A 20435-nucleotide genomic window follows, 5' to 3' on the forward strand; every position below is an offset into this window, starting at 1 on the left:
GGCCTTGGGCCCTACCTGCCTACACTTGCGAAGGAAGCTCCTCGCCGCCTTTCCCTACCTACCGTCACTGGATAGATCCCTGCGAGAGGAAAGCCGCTCGCTCCTCTGCAGCCGCGCGAGTCCCAGTAAAGAGTCGCAGAGACTCCGAACGAGAGAGCTGGGATCCAGAGATCACGTGGAGAAACTTGGTGAAGCCAAGACAAGCACTGTTTAGCTACGGTTGCTTGAAAAGCAGGCAAAATTCTGAACACCCTTCGAATTTTGCGCACTATTCTTTCTCGCCGCCCCCCCCCTCCACAGTTTCTTCTTTTAGTTTCCCAGTTGAATGTATTAAGTTTTAGAGTTTGCAGGCAGCCAGAGTTCCCACCAGCCTCGAGGTGGATGGCTGTGACCCGGCTCTGAGTGGGTTCAGTTTAAACTATCTAATTCCAGGTCCATAGCCTCGCACAGCCAGCCTCTTCCTTTCTGTGTCCCAGAAGTCGCCTTTGGTGCCACCAGCCACAGGTAGAACCTGAAACCACGGGAGAGGATGGCAGAAGAGCCAGAAATACTCATAGACAAATAGAGTGCTGCTTCCTGAACTTGATTTTCAGTTGTCAGTAACCTTTATTGTCACCACTGCGTGAAATAATCATAACTGTAACTGAGGAAATAGGTAACCATAGTCTCTCCTTCCACTGCAAGGGCTTAAAAACTAATTAATATACCTTCAAGGAGTTAAAATGCCCCATTTAAAAAGGCACTCACTTGGCCACCTCCAGGATTGGAATAGTACTCCAGGGCAATAAGGACCACTGAGGCATTAGATTAGCCAAAAATTCAGGATTTGCACCTGTTACATCTAGAACAGCCTTCCATGCCCACAGGGAAAAAGAAGACTCGACAGGAACACGTATGGTTTCAGGGACTCTAAAACAATTTATCTTAAATGCCCACCTGGAATCCATGCCCTGTGCAGCTGTCTGCCCCAAAGTGCAGGATACTGGGTTCCTCTTCCCAATTGTTCTTGGCCTCAGCATCATAAGAGTGATGGACAGGGGCGTGGGGATGGCTTCACAATGGAGATCGCTGCTGGCACTGTGTCCTTGTTAGAGAGGAAATGGGGGGAGGGGGGAATCTCCCCCAATCAACTCCCAAACCACAACTACCTCTCCCCACAGCCCTGCACACTCTCCTTCCTTGCTCCCTGGCTTTGTCTGTTCTATCTCACCCCTCCTCCTCTTGCAAGTCTCTCAAGTCTAAACGCTAAAGTATTTTCTCTGGAGTGTAAGCAAGCAGTCACCGGACAGCCTCTCTATAGATGAGAAGAAAGTCCTTGACACCATGAAGCAACTACTGGCAAAGGGCTGGGAAGTGGATGCACAAATAAGAATGTTTAGGAGCAGGAGCTCTTGGGGCTTTGCTTCCAGAGGTTGACAGAGGGTTTTGGGGGAGCCTCCCACTTAGTCATCCCCCAGCTTAGAGGTAGGTGGTCCCTTCTGCTCATGGACAGACTCCATGGCCCTGACAAGTGGAGAAATGGTGGAGGTGGCACCTGGAAATTAACAAAAAAGTTAATCCCCAATAAGCCCGAGAGTTGTCCTTGCCCCAGTCTGAAGGGGAAACTTTGGGCTCAGTTTAGATGGTGTTGGCAGAAACTCAAGTCCAGGGATTGAATTTGAAAATTCTTAAACCCTAGTGGGTGGGGAGGACTGAAAAGTGACACTTGAGGCATATATGTTTAGTAGATGCTGGGCTCCTTTGGCTGAATCCTGGTAACTCACTTTCCCTGGATGTTCTGGAGGAAAAAGTATGTGGGCATTACATCTTAAGATGATGTCCAAATCTTCAAGCCCTTTGAATGGGATTTCCCATCACCTTGGCCATCCTCTAGGAGTGCTTGTCCGAGTTTTTTGGAAGGCAGTTCTCCTTTGTCTCTCCCAGGATACCTGAGGAGATGGCCTGGGCTGTAAGATGCAGAGATCTATGGCTCTGGCCAGGGCTGTGCTCTTTACTCCTAAATTTCCTTGCAAGCACACAGGGGTTAGAAATGCCCTCCCTATAGTTTGTAAAGATTAGACAATAAGCAGCCAGTAAAATGCTTGACACTTAAAAGGCACTAATTAAAAGTTAGTTTCTTCCCTCATGTCCTGGAGGTAGGAGGTGGCAGATTTTATTACTGTTCTTGATGGGAGAACTGAGAGGTTGTGGAGGACCAGCCCTTGAATTCCCAGATCGAAGCCCCAAGTCACCAGGTGAGGGCAAGGTCAGAGGTGCCTAGTGTGCCATCCAGGGCCCTATCCACTGTAACTGAGCTCTAACTCATTCCTGCGTTACTCCCCCAGGTTTGCTAAGTAGCCTTAGTAACTCTGAGAAGCTGCGTGGCAGCAGTGGGGGCAGGGGGAGAGGAGAGCATCTTGTTCTGCAGCCTCAGGCTTCAGTGCCCAAATGCTACTCACCAAGCCTGATGCCCATGAAGGGAAGGCCACAAGGTGGTGCTAATTAAGAACCCTATTTCTTGCACGAAAATCAGAAACATAGCTCTGTTCTTTTAAAAATCACCAGTCTAACTTCACACTATTACCAAAGGCCAGATCTGTCCCCAAGTCCTTTCTTCCCATTCTATCCCCTTGAAAGAATGCCCTCAGATCTCCTCCCCACCTGAGAGTTCTCACTCAGCCACTACCAATACCTTACCAGGCCCTGGAGAAAAGAGGAAGAAAAAAGTTGACAGCTCCTCACTATGAGAGGGCAATCTTTCTCATCACCAGAAAGAGGACAAGGTGGCGCGGTCTGGGAGGGCTGGCTTGGTGCATGGAAGTATTTAGCAGGTTCAATACCATTACTGCCTAACAGGGTGTGAAAAGTAATATGAATGTAAAATACTGTGGGAAAATGGAGAGTTTCCAAGGCAGGCACTGAGGTCTCCCGGCTGCCTAGCCTGGAAGTTCTAGAATTCCTGCTGCCCGGTACTACCTCTTGGAGGCCCTGCTACTAGCTACGGATGCAGAGGGAAAGTGGGGGAGAGGGGAGAGAAGATGGGGGAGGTGCAGGTACCCACAGAGAGGAAGGTCAGAGGAGATGGGGCCCCAGCAGCAGCACATGGGACAAACCTCAACACAGCTTTGCTGGCTCCCTCCTGCTAGCTGCCAACGTTGACACGAGATGCCTTCTTACAACCTACCCCGATCTTGTCTAAAAGTACACAGCAAGATTTAAAGTAAAGTAAAATAGCGATTATGTCCAAAGATTGAAAACACTTTACTAATTTTATCAAGTAACCTATCAACTGCTCGGGAAAAGATGACAAGAGGTAGGTCGGTGCTTCTGCAGGAGGTGGGGGTGGGGTGCCAACGTCCTCGATGCACGGAAATTTCCCCAATCAACTCCAGATTTACAGCGCACAACCGTCAAACATACCCACACCGTGCCCTGCAGACAAGTATTCCTCGCTGTCTGGCCCTACCCTTGTAACTCCCACAAAAAGATCAGACTTTTCCACCTTCCGGGCCTCCGCAATCCCTTGTCGCAGGCAATAGGGGGAGCCAGACCACTGGCCGCCCTCATCCCCCTTTGCGTCCCAGAGACTTCTCTTCAGGCCCGGGCTTCGCAGAAAGGCCGCGGAGAAAGCCCAGGGCCCAGATCTCCCCCAGCTGCGATGGATGGAGCTAGGTCTCCCCACGCTACCCCCAGCGCCCTGCAGCCTGCTCCCTACCCCGCTGGATTTTGGACGGCGCTGCCACCTCCTTCCCGACGTGGATGCGCCCTGCGGCCGCCGAGTGACCACTCGGAACCCTGGCTGGGCCGGGCCGACGGGAAAGGCATTGGCGGCCCGGGGAGCAGAGCTTGGAACGCTGGCTCTCAGGACGGGTGCCTCTGCATTCCTTTGGCATGTTGTCACTTTGGAAACGCTAGTCCCCGCACTCACATTTTCTGCTTACAGGGCCCGTTGAGGAAACCCGACGCCGATTTCTCTCATTAGAACACTACCCTCAACCTCCCCGCTTCGGGAGCAGCTGGGCACTGCTGGTCCCGGGTTTGAAAAACCGACTTCACAGCGTAGCTTTCTACTTCTTGTGTACTAAGGAGGATTCGAACATTGGTGGCCGCGATCACTCTGATTTTCTCAAGCAAATAACCCAATGTGCTCATCCTCAAAGTTCCAGGACCTGCTTTTGCGGGGGACACCGGAGAAAGAAGGGTGTGTGTGTATGTCCACGTACGCACAGGACGGAGGACGAGAAAGCAGCGCAGGAGTTGGCAGGCCGCGTCCACCACCAGAAGGCTCGCGCGGGTCCTGAGACTCGCTCCGGCTTCTGCGCCGGGGCCGCAATCTCTCGAGCTGCGCCTGGCGCTCCCAGTCGCGCAGGGCACGAAGGATGCACGCGAAGGAGCCGGGCCGGCGGCTGCCGGACTTCGGAGGGGCTGACCTCGCCGCCTCTCCCCCGGGCTCTGCGCCCCCTCTGGGCCCCGCGCCCGGGACCTGCCTCCTTTCTTTCCTTCCTTCCCAGTGAGCTCACTTCCTCCCCACGCCGTTCCCTTCCGTCGGCCGTCAGAGCCTCCAGGCCAGCCGCGGCTTTCTGGGCGCGCGAGGACTCCCGGCCCGGGGCTTCCTCCGCGCCCCGCCCCCGCCCCCTACCCGGGGCGCTTCCTGGGGAGACGCCGGGAGCTGCGCAAGGTTCCGCCCGCGGGACAGGGGAAATGGAAATCTCAGCTCGGAGGATAAAGGGCTTCGTTCGCGGCCAGATTCCTAACGAGCGCGGGATGGAAGCACGCAGGCCTAAGCGTTTCATCCAGAGGGGCCCTGGGCTCGGCCCAGCGCCTGTGTCCCTTTCCTTGCTTCCTTCTTTCTCTCCCGCCCTGTTCCTCGCTGTAGTTCACGCGTGTATTAAAAATTCATATGCGGCCGCATTTAAAAAGCAATTCCGAATTTTAAGGCCGGCAGCAGTAGAGGGAGAGTTACAAATAGGATTGGATTTAATTAGCTGGTAATGCTCCTCTCTTGCCCTATAATTAAACAGAGATTCGAGGGGCGCTTCAGGGCCCACAAGTGATTATTACAAGCATATTTTACATTTACATTAAAACTGTGTCCCCGGGGTGTAATCCAGGATCTGGCTCCATTTATTCGGAGTGAGCACTGAGGCCAGAACACTGCTGGCCAGCAATGGGAGCATGTTTGTGAGAGCCGGTGTTCGGCTTCCTTGGACAGACTTGAATTTCTGTCCTGCTTTTGAAGTCTAGGAAAGGCAGCTGGTGGCTCCGAGGTCACCTGGTGCGGCCACAGCACCTGCAACCTGGGACCTCACCGAGCACAGCCCTTTCTCCCGCCCCCAATTTTTAAAACATAAATGCTGGCAAAATCCAGAGCTACTACGGCCACACTCAGAAGCACATCCGGGCAGCCCTGGACATCCGGAAACCCGTTTCGTAGCTCATAGTCTCTCCAGTCCTGCGTTTTCCTGTTGCCGAGGTCATAGCGACGACCTCGCAACCTCCCTCCCCTGAGATTCCGGGAAACCCACACGGGTCTTCCCACCGGGCTGCCATCTCTTCTCGGTCAAGTACGCCGCCCGCCCGGCACTGGGTAACCTGCGCGCTCACCTTGGCACCCCGCAGCACAGTTGTCTTTCCCATCCATCCTGCTTCCGCTGCCCTGCAGTCTCCAGGCTCGAAGCGCAAGCCCCTTTGGTCACCAGATCATTGAGCGCTTTTCGTGGGAGCTGCTTTCTTTCCAGAAACGCTGTTCTGCCTCCCCGTGGAAAGAAGAATCTCCCTCTCGCTGGCTTCAAAAATAATAACCAAGACAAAGTATCTGTGCTGTGAGAGCACGGCCCCTAACAAGGGCTTTGGAGTGGAGACAGTCAGGAAACGCTGGAGATGGGCCTGCTGAGTTAACCGACCCCAGATTGTCCTTTCTCTACTTTTCCTGCCTGTCCCTCTACACCACACCGTTTGTAGAGGTTTCTGTTGCAACTTCCTCTTTGTTTACCGTCTTTATCCTCCTTGAACAAGAGCTAGTTACGGAAGGAGAGGAGAGGAACCCGCCACCCCTAGTTTTAGTAATCAGTGGTACTTGCAGTTAAGACCCTGCTTGGGACACCTGCATCCCACATTGGAGTACTTGGGTTGGAGTCCTAGCTCCACTTTTGATCTAGCTTCCTGCTAAATGCACGAAAGTACCAAGTACTTGGGTCCCTGCCATCTACACGAGACACCAGGATTGAGTTCACAGCTCCTGGCTACTAGCCTAGCCCTGGCTGCTGTTCCAGGTATTTGGAGAATGAACTAGTGGATGAAGCCTCTCTTTCTCTCCCTCCCTCTTTCTCCCCCCATCACCTCTAAAATTTTACAAAGAATTCCTTCCTGTAATATTCCTTTTATATTCTGTGCCAACATGCAGAACAGAAGATTTTAAACTTCTGAGTGTGACCTCTTTGGTTCCTCCCAGACCATCATTCTCTTTTGGAAATGTAGAGACCCTCAGGGTAGTCAGTACTGGGGACAAGTCCACTCATGGTCACATATTCATTAGCACCCTTAATCCCAATCACAGCACCAGCCTCAGACTCACTGACCCTGCCAATTCAAACACTGCTAGTGAAACCCATAAAACTGGCCAGGAGGCTGGCCAACATGTGCACACATTAATTAGAATTATGTGGGCCGTTGGCTTCCAAACTGATGAACAGCTCCAGGGCTGCAGGGGGCAGAGGCTTTGGGGGTCCTTTTCACCCACAAAATGCCCTTTGGTCCTACCAAGCATCAATTGAACACAGTGGGTGATCTGAAAGTCAGCCCCCTTAGGAAGGTGGCTTAACCTCAGTAACTAAGGCTAAAACCTAGCTGTCCCTAAGAGGGACTGGCAAAAATCTGTTCAGGGGAGGAAACGAGAATCAGCAGTGAGCTTTTGTTTTTATTACTGCAGCTAGTATTATGAGACAGCAGTGACAAGGAGCCCAAGGTGGAAGAAGAAAAAGTTTTGGTATTAATAGAAACATGGATACTTAGCAACATACTCCTCCCTGCCCCCAACACACACACGTGCACAAGAACACACATGCACACAGAGATACACACACATACAATCCTGGCTGTAGTCCACACAGAAACTATAAATGTTTCTGACACCATTTGCAAGGATAAAGAAAAGTGTGATGAGGAGGAGTGTAGACTTGAGTCAATATAACAGAAACTCTGGTCAGGTATAAGAAATACAGAACATCCCATCCCAGGCAGTAGAACTGCCCTAGCACTGGCAAGCAGCCCTGGGCATGGCACTTTTCCTACAAAGTGTGTTCTCTCCTCCATCCATATCTTCAGCGTCAGTCACTCAATAGGTTACACTGCGGAGCAAGACCCCAAAGGACCACACCAAGGGGAGCAATCACCTCTGGCTCTATCTTCACCTCTTGTTGAATTGTAAAGGCTGAAATGCTAGAGGATATCAAGTGTACATATTACTTAATTAAAGGATATCAAGTGTACATATTACTTAATTAAACTGCAGCATTCATATTTGTTATTTTATTATAAATGTGTATTTCTCTATGCCTGCTCATTCACTAACAACCCACAGAAATTATGCACAAACCGGAATGGCAAAATCTTTGTGATAGTAGGAGAAAACTTATTCATTATTTATTTGATGTATAAAAATTTAATCCTTTTTCATTTGTTAGAGGAAGGAACACATCAAAGAATGAGAAGCCACATCCTACATTTCTAGATGACCCCAATGTTTCTCCTGGCTTCTCTTTCTCCCCTCCCCACCCCCTTTCCTTATTCTTTGACTTCAGACAGTCCAATGTGGAGCCCTTAGGGATCATTTGTTCTGCATGTGCCCCTGTCTTCTCTTTCCCATGTATTTTAAATTACATTCAGGAGCCTCCTCACACCCCGACCAGATTGTATTTGGTGTGAACCCCTTCAAAGCTTCCCAGGAGCTCATCAAGCCACCCAGCAGAACAGATAACACTGCAGTGCCTGCACCCTGCTAGAACTACACAGATTATATTTCTACTTGTTTTTCCCAGTGTTAGGTAGCTCAGAGAAGATGCACAAAAATGAATAATAGTGGGGGGAGCAACTAGAGAGATTTTTCACATGTACATTTTGCATAATTTTGAACCATGAGAATGTACTGCCTGCTCATTAGAAATTAATCTGATCAGGAGATAATGAGAGACAACAGATACTAAATATATTTACACATTCTATCACATTTTGAGGAGGAATTATCCAGATGTTGTTTACTGAAAATATGGGACTGATAGATGTAATAAACTTTTTGTTTCACTCAGTGGATTCTAAACTGAAAATCTGACTAGAAAACAATATTTTTACGTAGAAGTTTAAGACTTCAGGTGAGGCAGAGTACGAAGTCTCTCATTGGGAGACTTGAGGGATTGAAACCCTTTATTTCTTTAGTTGAATCACTAGGAACACAGGCAGGCAGGATGCACTGAGCCTTCAGTCCCATGTGGAACCCTTAACAGAACATAATTAAAAGGATTGGATTTTCTAATAGATGTTTGAAAATGTATAGCTTCTTTTATGAGGAGGACAAAACTCATCCCTGGAATCAACCAATGTCTGTCTGTCTGTCTCTCTCTCTTTCTCTCTCAGAAAACTCCCCTACCACATCCTCTTTCACCACTCAGTGTGGGCTAAACACCTTGCTCATTCTCCAATGCATTCACAAGGTAAAAAAGTCTTGTTAGGCAAACTCATAAGACAATGTTTTAAACCCATTTAAAAAGAAGAAGAAACAAGAAACAAGAACAAGAGGAAGAGGAGGAGGAGAAGAGGAAGAGGAGAAACAAGAAGAAGGAGGAGGAAAAAAGGAGAAAGAAGGAGAAGGAAGAAGAGAAGGAGGAGCATTAACTCTCTCAGTGAAATAAACTCAAAGAAAAGTGATCAGCAAAGCTAAGCAAGGAGTTGAACAATCTACCCCCAGGTAATTACATGGTCCTTGGATGGCAAAAAGGTTTTAAAGTTAGAACTGATGTGCTCTTCAAGAAATCTGCAAATAAACAGATCCGCCTCCACAAAAGGACACAGCTCTTGGGCTGTTACTGATGTTTATGTCTCCTGCAGCTTTTCCTGTTGCATAGTTCCTTGCTAGTAAACAGCTTAAACCACTCTCATGGCGAAGGTCAAGTTGCAAAATGAAAGGGACTTTTAAAAAACTTTTATTTAAAAGTATGGCACACAGAAAACTGAACGGAGAATAATCTTTGCTCTATCCATTTTTATTAGTAAAAAGATCTTCCCCCAAACAAAGTAAGATCCCCTTTTCCTACAAAAACAGGTGACTAACTCTTTGATTTCTAAGGGGTGCTCAGTTATAGGAGATATTTTAGAGAGTGACCACAAGAAAGAAGGGCTGATGATTGTGAGACACAGAACTGTGGCACTGGGGGAAACTGGAGGGCAGGAAGGAAACGAAAGGGAGTTGAAACAGCCCCTGGTTTCACCAGCTGTTTGTAGTAGTTAGAACATATGGTGCCAGGGTTTTTCAAAGATGACAAGGGATAGAAAGTAAAATTATCATGCCCATGCCTTCCCTTAAGCAAAGATACTTCTTCTTAAGACTGGAGACTTTTTTCTTTCCACAGGGACCAAACAGAGATCATGCAGAACCAATTCCCATCGTTTAGAAAGAATAACTAGATGATTATGGAAGCAACAGAAGGGGCCAAAGTGTTAGTGGAAGAAAAAAAAAAAAAGAAGAAGAAAAGAAAGGAAGGAAGGAAAGAAAACCTTGAAGATCAGGCCTGGCCTGGAATGGGAATATCCAAGCAGGTTCTTCATATTTCACATTTTATAGACAGTTTTTTCCCTGAAGGATATACTTTCATGAGGTCATAAATGCACCAACAGATGAGAGAGGAAGAGAAGTGTGTGTGTGCTCGCGCGAGTGTGTGTGTGTGTGTGTGTGTGCGCGCGCGCGCGCGCGCTGGGACCGTGGCACAAGCATGCAGGTTGGGCTATGTGGAGAGTGGTGTGCTACCCACCCCCGCGGGTACAGCCTAAGGAATGCGACTGGAGGCCGCCCTCGGGGAAATTTCCCTGCGCTGCGGCTTCGCTTTCTTAGTTGTAGGTTTCCCGTGGGTTCCACCGCAGTTCCTAACTGCCCCAAGCCCAAGAATTCACTTGTCCAAAGGACACGAGAAGGGGGAGGAGTGGAGGCTTTTTTTTTTTTTTTTCCAAGAGAGTTTGTTCAGAATTTAACTCAGGGAAGTTCATTAGTTGGCGCCTCAGTGCCGGAGCTTGGTTGGGAGGGAAATGCATTATTCGGGACTTTCACTTCAGTGGACCCCGATTCCCAGGTCGGTTGGAGAGGTTAACCAGCTCCAACAACCCAAGGATCCCAGCTGGGTGCCCTCAGAGGTGAACGCTCATCCTCTCCCCACGCGGGTTTCAGACAGGAGAGGACGTAGCGGACCAGAATCGCTCCGTCTCCGCCAGCCACGTTGGTTTCTTTCAGCTCATTCCTTAAAGAGTCCGGGTAATGCAAGCAGCGCTAGTTTAGCCGCCTTTGTCGAGTCCCAGAGAATGTCTAACTCCAGGGCATTGATTCACACTTCGAAGTTGGTAGCAGATTTAAAATTATTGTAAAGCACCACCTGGATGATATACAGTCTGTCTAGGCCAGATTAGCGAGACGCACGCGCATACGCTAGTTTTAAATCGCACCCTGAAACGCAGCGAAAATGTTTCCGTAGGGATCAGCACGCGACGGAGAAGAACCGGAGCAGTAATTATTTCCTTCTTGTCTGAGTTTCTGTTTCTAAAGAAAGCCTTGGTATCAAGGACGAGTTAGGTAATGTATATTAAAAGGCAGGCAGGTCGCTGTCGTTTAAGCCCAATCACAGTTCGTAGTTCAAGGAAAACTGCCTTTAATTGACACTGTGTATATTCCTCTGCTCCTCACAAGCTGCCCTGGCAGGGACGCCCCAAGAGTATTTATTTCTAGGGCTGGAAACAAAACAACCGCCCCAGTCCACCGCGTAAGAGAGCGCTCCAAGATGGACTGCCAGAGAAAGGCTTTTTGACCCCGGTGGAAATCAGTCATATTGACAGACGGGTAGGGAAGGTAAATTACCCCGCGCGCTGACGCTACGCAGGAGCTCGCCGGGTTCCGACTCGGCAGCGGCGCCGAGGGGCCCGAGGCTCGCCGTGCTGCTCCCTAGATTCCGACAAAGCCCCACTTGGCTGATCTTGGACCTGGGATTTCAACCTGAAGGCAGCGCAGAGACCCGTAGTAAGATGCTGGAGAGGTAAAAATCCAGAGGAAAAAACTGAGAAGTGGAGGCCAAGAGAAAGGCTGGGCGCCGGAGCGCGGGCAGGCTACGGATCCAGGGAGAAAACGAGCAAAGTCCGCAGGGGAGGGAGAGGGAGGAGGCAGGGAAGCCGAAGACCACGCGGCTCCCGGCGCCTCGGCCGCCACTTGGGAGGTCCCGGCCCCCACGCCGGCCTGGCCAGCCGTCCCCGCGGGAGGCTCGCGGCTCGGGCGGGGTCACAATTACACCTCGGCTCCAGGCGAGGACTTAAAACCGAGTGGCGGGGACTGCAGTCTGGAAGCGAGGCCCTGCGGTCATCAGAGGGGGGCCGGGCCCGTGCACAGGAACCTTTTACAAGGCATGTGGGTGCAAGAAAAAAAAAATCAAAATAAAACACTTTCATCCAGCACGGGCAGCGCAAATAAAAGCTGCTTTCTAGAGAGGGCGAGCGGGAGTTTTGAAATCCAGTGTGTGTGTTGCTTTTGTATAGTTTTTGCGGTTTTAGCTGATAACCCAGGGAGGAATTGTGAGGTAAATAACTGATGGGGGGATAATAAATTGTTCACAGCCCCACCCCCCTTCAGATTGTGTTCCAGAACTGCAATCAGCTATGCACACCCACCCAGTCCATCACACAAACGTTGTGTTGTTGATGACACAAAATAAGGTCTGGTGATTCTATTTTTTTTTCCAAAAAGGGGCCTTCGAGGGGGTCCTATTGGAAGGCGTCAAGACGGAAGCATCCAGTTTTATCAGAAATTGGAACAGAGCTCTTCTCTAAGAGAAACTGGCATGGCCACAAAAACACCCAGGTCAGGGAGCAGTGGGAAAGCAAAAATTGGCCGGGTGTCTGCAATTGTGGGTCCCCAGGCGAGACAAGGCTCGGGCCCAGGGCGCAAAGTGGTGACCCGGCCCCGGGGCGGGAGAAGACAGTGCATCCTCTTCGACCTTGGACTCGGGTCTGCAGTGTTTTTAGCTCCTCTCAGTTCCCCAGAGGCAAACACCGGAGAGGGTTTCTCCAGGCTGCCCTCTCCCGGAGCGGGGTGCGGGAGGTATTTTGAAGACAAAAATGTAAAATTCGCACCTTCTAAGTTCGTCCCCCTGTGGTCCCTTGTTTTTTCGCCCAAGGGATCACACTGGGATTCACAGTGAGGAGAACCCCGGGGGCAGAGATGGGTGGGGCCTAGAAATCCTCTGAATCCGGGTGCGGCGCGTTTTGTTTAAAATAAAGACAAATGTTGCTCTAACCGTTTCTAACCCAAAGCGTGTCAAGGAACGCGAAATCCGCAAGTGGCCGAATATTTATAATGTGGAAATGTGGGTCTCCCCTGGGAGAGGACGTGGTTCAGCCTCTGGGCTTGGGCCGCAGACTTCCGCAGCCTTGCATCTCCCGACCTAGGACCCTACTGGGTCCCTGGGGACTCCTGGGACCCACCCTCTCCTGGGTTGCCGAGTCCCACGGTTGGCAGCCACCCCTCCTCCCGGCCCGTCTTCCTGAACTCGCGCTCGGCGGAGAGCGCGAGCCGGACGGGGGTGCCAGTGCGGCTGCCTTCGCGCCCCACCCCCGCCACCGCCTCCCGGTCTCCGCACCCGAGCGGGCGTCTGGCCACGCTGTCCACCCCGGCCTCCCGCGGCGCTCCACGGATGCCCCCGCGTCCCGGACGCCGCGCCCCTACCCACCGGATTGCCTTCGGGGCTGTGTCGTCGGCGTGGCGCTGTGAGCCGGGCCCCCAAGAGCCCCCAGGCCCGCCACATGGACTCTACTAGCAGCTACGTATCCCTGCGGGTCGGAGATGCTCAGCGGAGGAGGAAGTGCAGAGAAAAAAGAAGAGGAAGGGGAAAAAAAAATGCTAACATACACACACGCACTCGAAACCGACTTTGGGGTTGGACTTTTTCAGTTTCACACGAAGAGACCTGCGGTATCTGGAGAAGGTTTTTGAAGACGTTTAGGAGGAAGGGTGAGTTTTCTGCTGAGAAACTCAATCTGCCATACAGTAGCGGCCCCATCTGGGATGTGTCACTGCTGACAGCACCACAGGGCACAGCCGTGATCTTCTGCGCAGGCTGCACTCCCCGAAATACCCTCCTTAATCAAAGGATGTCTGCGCGCCGGAGCTCAGCTGACCGCGCCGGGAGCAGAGCGGCCGGTGGATTCCACCCTCGGCCCGCCCCCTCCCCACGCACACAGGCCGCGGCCCCTCTCCCCTCTCCCCAGCACATCAATTAAAAGCGGAAAAGACACAGGCTGATGTCATTGCTCTCAGAAGATCATAAACGTAAAAGAGTCATCCTGTGAGAATCCCTGAAAATGACTTTAATGAATAATTTCAGAGACAGTTATGACTTTGGGTGATTACTGAGCGAGAATATGAAAACCAGATTTACAAAGCAAAGGCGATGGTCAGGCGGCCTGGCCGCCACTTTCCCCCTATTAAAACAAGCATCAGCCTGCTTTCTTTGCCAAGTACCAGTCACAAACTTAGGTTGCGTTTTCAGGTTTTTCTTTTTCAGAAATAAATGCAGAAAACATGTTTTCTTTCCTCAACTTTTGCCTCATCCTAAAGACTCCAAAAAAAAAAAAAAAAAAAAACCAAAAAAAAAAACCCAGCCCCAGGTAGCGGTGATAACAGCCCACTTCAAATTAAAGTAATTAAAGGGAATGGGGCCCTGGCGTCAGTGCCCATTGATGTCTATCTTTCTAGAAAGGGTGGGTTTCCTGCCATCTTAATTTAGAATCTTGCTTTCCGTGGCCTCTTCTGTAGGCTATGTACTTCATGGAGATTGGAAACTCTCTCCTCTGCCCCTCCGTCAGTGCAGCAGGCTCTTTATCATTTTGGCTAGTGAGGCAGCCAATGACCAGCCTCTGCAGAAGAATCTCCTGGCCTGCCTCACTCTTTAGTTCTTGGTCACCAATGGGTTGAAAGATGACTTGGTGCAACAAGGAAGAATATTTTGAAATACTCCATCGGGTCATGGGAAACCATGGGGTTGGTTGGGTCTGGGTGTTCATGATTGGTCCTGCATTAATATTACCATTTGGGAAACAACTGGGGTGTTAGGGGAGAGGACTGGTGATTACCCTCTGGCCCTTCACATAAAGGCTTTAGCTGCCTGCGAATCTGTCTATCTTCTTTGCTTAGAAATAGAAACTTGGACTCTCTGGGCCAGTGCCCATGTTGATTCATCCCATCTAATTCAAGCAAAAGTTTATTTATACTCCTAGCAAAAAAGTATTATAGACACAAGTGATGTGGATTTTGTTGTTTATTTTTGAGTGGTCTAATTGATTCAGAAAGCTGGTTATTTGTCTGAGGCATCCTGGAAAACTACTTTGTGTAGCTATTCCTGTCCATCTGCTCTCTGAAAGCACACATAGGCCAGAGTTCTCCAGTCATAAGGGACATCATTCTCAAATGCCTGGTTCCCAATCCAAGCCCCAAACTGCAGTGCATGCTGATTTCTTCCCCCTTGGCTGAGGATAAGGGTGTGTGTGTGGGGGGGGGGGGCAGCTCTCAATATGGCATTTTCCTTGACTTAAGAAGTAATGCTCCTTTTCTGTTCTAGATCACACGAAGACACTATGTTGTCTTGTGTGTACAGGTATCTCAGAGGATTGAGGTGGAGTGCACTTTGGAGAAATTTTCTGTACTGGAATTCCAGCTTATTCTTGGTCCCCCGCATGGATCTTCTTGTCCCTCTACTCAAGTCATCAGCTGCCTTCTATTTCCTAGTTAAATTCACAGTAGCCTCTGACTGAATACTCAGCTGACCCTCTGCAGTCTGCGCAGAAATAAATAGCATCCCCTGCGTTCACTTCCAATCTTCTTGTGGTTCAGTTAAATCAAGATGCAGGGCTGACCCACAATATGGGGAGTTGTCTCCCTCTGCAGACTCTAATGCAGGCCTACTTTACTTCCTCCCCATCCTTGACAAAGCCACTTCTATCTACACAGGTCCAGTATTCCTGGAGCATGGAGAGTCCGGAGGCTGGGCTGATGTCTCAGGCAATGTTTCCAGAGTCTGCTAGAGAGTCCTTGAAAATCGCGGTCTCTGGAGTATATTCCCTGACTTATTCCGAACTTGTGGTGAAGGAGGGTGAAATAGGGGCTACAGGGTTCAGATGTTGCATTGATCCTAGCACCCTTTTTTTCCAGGAGAGACCAGGTTATCCCACCGAGCCAGCATCAGGGGCCTGAGGACTTCTATTTGCCCATACAGGATTTACACAAATCTATCCAGCCTTTACTCTAAACGTTGGGTCATGGTAGGAGGCAAAACTGCTGCCAGCTTCCTAGATCTGGAAGGTGTCAGTGTTTGCCCCAAGGATAACTCTCGCGGCGGTGGGGGCGGGGTGAAGCGTAGCGGAAGGATATCTAGAGCTCTGGCTCCTTGGATCCATTAGACAGGCTTTAATAGCAGGTGCAAAGATAGTGGCCGCCGAAAGCCATCCCATTCTGTAATCAGCTTCTGCTGGGTGGCCCCTCAGGACTGAAACCCCCACTATTTTGCCAGAGGCTATGGGGGGCAGTACCACTGCAGCGTCGTCGCAGGTCCCGGCCTTGCACTGACGCAGCCTACGGGGCCGCTGCTGTTGGTTCAGGAGAGCAGCGCCCTAGTACAGGGGTAGCCAAACCGCGCCTGCAGGTCAGGACTGAAGGTGGGAGGGTTTTCCGGGCGGAACGCACCAGACTTGGAGAGTTGGAATAATTTAAAGTGGGGAGAGGGCAGCAGAAACGGTAACCGGCCCCTCCTTCCCCAAACAAGGAAAACAAGAAGTCTTTGCGCTAAAAATACTTATTTAGAAAGTGCCTGCGAGCAGGCGGGCGGCGCGTTCCAGCTGCCTGGCCCAGGCGGGGCTTGGCCGCGCGGCCGCCGATTACACCCAGCTCGGCTGGGATGGCTCCGAGCCGTCTGCCCTGACGTCAGCGAGGCTCAGGGCCCGGCCGTGGCGAGATAGGCAAGCGCGGCCGGGCGCGGGCGCGGTGCTAATCACTCCCAGATGTCCCTAATAGCGGAGATAAAGACGGACAGAGCGGCCGGGAATAAATTTGTAATCAGGACTCTACCATCTGATCATCAAAGCGGCCCAAACGCCGGGAGAATTCGAAGGGAATGTGCCCGCAGGGGGGCTGCCTTTGGGGGAGAGGTAGGGGGCGCGATCTTCCATGGGAACCAACGCCGGTAGGGTGGTGCAGAGAAAACAGGGAGAGAAAACTTCACTTCTGCACACTTGTAAGTCAGACACCCCCTGCGCTTTAGCCTCCATTGGCCCGACAGGCCGCAGTCGCCTAGCAGATTCACGTTATTGAGAACTGGGCGCACAGTAGTGCGGGGAGTGCGCGTGGCGCGGCAGCCGGGGACTGGGCGACGCGCAGAGGACAGGCCGGCCCCCGGAACCGTGGGCATAGTTTTCTTTCCTGCAGTTGTCCCCCGCCCCCACATTTAAACAGTTACAAAGTAGTCCCCCCCCCCCACCCCTATAAACATAATGCATACAGCAGCAATTCATTGCATGCCCGAGCTTCCTCAGGGAGAGGGTGCAGGAATTCCACCCAGACTCCGGTCTGAAACCGGCTTCTGGGTTTTCCTCTGGGAGGGGTCGGTGGGTTCGGACGGACCGGGAGTCCTGTGCGTGCGTGAGACTTGTTGGCGTCCTCTCCTCTTGCAGGAGATCCGAACCGTAGGAGCCGGGTCGGTTGGAGGGAACGGGTTCTTTCAGGTCAACACATGTTGAAAAGACCGGCAGCGCCCAGGTCGAGATCCAGCGCTCGACAGGGCCCAAGCCAGCAGCCTCCTTCCAATCCATCTCTACTTGGCACCCACCGGCCACTCTCTTTTCCAAAATCCAGCCGTGCATTGTCAGGGAGAGTTCAAGGCGGAACGGAAGAGAAAACCGCGAATGGCACGCCCCTTTAGAAACCGCGTTTGGTTCCAGTTCCGGGAGTCACAGAGCACTTTTCCGCAATGCAAACGCGGTGCGGGCTTTCGTAGCATACTTCGCTCGCTTACTATTCTTTGCACACCCACCTCAGACTTCGCAACTGGCCCAGGTTCCCTCTACAAAGCTTTAGACTCTGAACGAGCTTCCAGGCCTCCCTCCTGCGAATTCCGCGTGCGCCCAACTCTCGTTCTCCTAATACCTTAAGCCAGGTGACAGAGTAACTCCAGGATCCTCGCCAGCCCCGGGCAGCCACCAGAACCGTCTTCAGCGAGGGGAAGAGAAATGAGGCACCCTCCATCCTCTTGTCACGCACGCGCTTTCCAAGGCAGACGAGAAGCAACTCTGCTGCGCCAAGGCTGCATCCATCTCGAAGTAGAAAAAAGCAGGACTCCTGGTCCTCCCACACCTAGGCGGGAAACTCACCCTTTCTCGATGCTCTGGCCTACTGGCTCACCCACTTGGCCGAAACTTCCCACCGAGCTCCAAGAGATTTGGGAAGCAAGGAGAACCCCAACTGCTGCTGCGGTCCTCGGTCAGCCTCTCGACCACAAAAGGCCCTTAGAGTTGCTGTCAGTGCCCTGGCTGGGGGCAAGGGCCCTGGAAGACTGCGACTGAGAGCGGGGAGTGTGTTGGGGATCCACTCTGTAGAGTTCCCCAAATTCCTTCCCAAGCTGAGAATGGGGGTGCAGACACACACACACACACACACACACACACAGAGGCAAGCCTCCGAGCCCTGGCCCCGCGAGTGCTCCAGGGTTATCAGGCGCTCGGCCTGCGCGGCGGTCTGGGGCCGAGCCCTGACAGCCAGATCTACCATCAATTTACCTTCCGCCGCCCCAGCTTCCCATTTAGCTTTTAACGTCAAATCCTACATTTTTGTCGGCTCCGGCCTGTCTAGAGCGCTTGTGATTTCGCTGCAGGAGTGATTGCTCTTAACAAAATGGCAGCAACCACATTATCCGAGCAATTAAAACAGGCTTTTTAACCGATCGCATGCAGGAGCTTGGAGACTATTTTCCTTTTTTTTTTTTTTTTTAACAAAGAAAGGGATTTGAACGGGAAGAAGTGTGTAGAAGAGAAAAATCTTAGGAGCGCAGAAGAAACGGTCGCCCAGCACATCTTTCACTTGCCCTGGACGAACAACCTGGGGCAGGAGTGTTGAGTGGCTGGGAGAATTGGGACATTGGGGCTTCCCCTCTGCTGAGATGATGGGTAATCTGGGATGTCCTGCGGATTGAAGTGTCCGGCCAGTCGGGGTGACTTTCCCATTAGGGAGCTTGGCCTCCTGGGATTTCCCCCAGGCTGGAGTATCAGGTCTATGGGGTTTCGGGCTGATTGGGGTTTCCAGGAGGGTTGAAATGGCAAGGTGGTTCGGGTCTGATGTTGCTGGGCCAGAGGAAGCAGCCAGTGGGAGGGAAGGAGAGAGAGAGAGAGAGAGAGAGAGAGAGAGAGGCAGGCAGGGCCTGGCTCAGGCCAGACAAAGAAGCTGGGTGTGTGGAGGACGGATTTAAAAGCCTGTATATTAGCAAGCTACTCCATGGCGATGGTGAGCCAGTGTCTTTTGATTCCACTCCTTGGTGTTTAATAAACCAAAAGAAAGGTTAAACCAGCAGAAATGCGTTAAGGCTTGGATAGCCCAAAGCAACTATCCAAGAGCGCAAAGGTACATGTGCATGTTGAAGATAACTCTCCAGTTCAGCTTTTAAATCTCAAGGCTTCCAACACGGTTCACTCCGTCACTTTGGTATACTCCTTTCTTCCACTTCTAGGACTCGGAGTCTTTTCTTCTCCTGAGTCCACGAAAATACAGACGCAGAGCGCAGCTGGAGGCAGGAGAGGGAGGGAACCACTCAAAAGGATCCAGAGCGCAAAAGAAAATCTGGGCGCGCCTCCTCCCACCCCCCCATTGCTATAAACAAAGGCAAGTGTCTGTAAACACAGCCCCTCGCCCACCAGGTCGGCCCAGCGCCGGCTGACCCGAGGGGAGAAAGTTCAGATCGCTTTGGCCGAGTTGTTCTAACCCTTCGCCCTCGCGATGTCAGCTGCCCGCAGAAGTCCGCAGAGCCACTTGCTGGTCTCTCCCCAGGAAATTGCCAATTCGCGCACCGCGGGCCTGATTCAGTTGGCAGCAGGCAGCGAGGTCTGAGCGGGCGCCGGGGAGGACTGTGAACCCCCAGGATATCCGAGGAGGATCTGTGCCCGCAGCCGAGGTGCAAACACCACCCCGAGGATGGGTTCCAAAATGGAAGTCCTCTGGGAAGCCTCTCCAACACCAGATTTATATACGCAGCGTTTCATGAAACAACCCGCTTTTTAATACGTTTCACCTTTCTACCCCAGTCACGCTCTGTCCCTCCCCGCCCCCGCTCTCTCCTCCCCCCAGCCTGCAGAGTCAATCCTTTATGGCACTTCAATTTCTCTGGTTTCTAGAGCAGAGCCTCAAGCGCTAGCCAAGCCCACGGGGAAAAGAGGCCGCAGGGACTTTCTTCCAGGATGTGTTGGGATTCGGGGAGACTCAAATCCACCGGCAGAGTGCGGTCCCAGTGGCCTGTAACTGTGGGAGGTGCTGGTGGCTTCTCGGGGCTGCACCGCCGCTAGGGAAGATTTCAGACGCCGCACCCTTAATATTGAGTTCCTTGTAGCTCCTGGTAAATCTAGCCCACTCCTCACCCCCCACCCCCCGCCTCCCCAATCTGTGGTCTTGTTCGCGATTTCTTACTTGACATAAAATTCCTTGTTACCTAATCATGGACTTCATTCCAAAGCCCTCGGCCCCACCCCAGCCCGCTCAGATGAGAATCCTCCGAGCTAGATTACAAGCAAAACCTCCTGCTTTCCTTTTCTTTTTTCCTGCCTTGGATAAAAGCCGTACATTTTGAATTAAGCACCCCAGCCTGGTTCCTGCCGCTGTAGTAACGCCTGGGGTCTGCCTCACACCTCCTCCAGGGAAAATGGGCCTGTCCAAACAAAAACCCAAGCCCCCACCTCTCGGCGTCTGGTTGATTTCAGGAAGAGGAAGACACCTTTCCACTTTCTGGGGGAAGTGCAGGAGGGTCTTGCCCAGACCCTCCTTCTAAGGACCACTCACTGGTCTCCTGGCAGCTGGAGGATACGGAAGGAGCCGCTGAGATAGTGCTCAGGCCCCAGGACAGGATTTCCATAACTCCTGCCTTTAACAGAACCTCCTGGCCCTGCCTGGATCACAGGTCATGCTGATTGAT

The 20435-nt window shown here is 51.6% G+C and overlaps 1 protein-coding gene and 1 long non-coding RNA gene across 3 annotated transcripts in view; one reads left to right on the forward strand and one right to left on the reverse strand.

Moving 5' to 3' along the window:
- The window catches only part of LOC103345486 (uncharacterized), a 53750-nt gene extending 40403 nt beyond the window's left edge, over positions 1-13347 (reverse strand). Inside the window, exon 1 of one of the 2 annotated variants that reach the window (XR_011386280.2) lies at positions 12948-13347. This is a non-coding gene — a long non-coding RNA (uncharacterized LOC103345486). The remainder of the gene's footprint in view (positions 1-12947) is intronic. The other variant, XR_011386278.2, reaches the window with a different exon arrangement.
- LOC149127764 (uncharacterized) lies at positions 10021-12940 on the forward strand. Its single transcript, XM_089326832.1, has 3 exons — positions 10021-10080; positions 11068-11264; positions 11966-12940. Exons 1-3 carry the CDS (start codon positions 10021-10023, stop codon positions 12417-12419), a joined length of 711 nt encoding a protein of 236 aa, XP_089182958.1. The 3' UTR covers positions 12420-12940.
- Positions 13348-20435: the final 7088 nt, after the last annotated feature.

Source organism: Oryctolagus cuniculus, chromosome 2, assembly GCF_051225735.1.
Source record: "Oryctolagus cuniculus isolate XC-2025 breed Fujian yellow rabbit chromosome 2, ASM5122573v1, whole genome shotgun sequence".
Lineage (NCBI taxonomy): Eukaryota > Metazoa > Chordata > Mammalia > Lagomorpha > Leporidae > Oryctolagus > Oryctolagus cuniculus.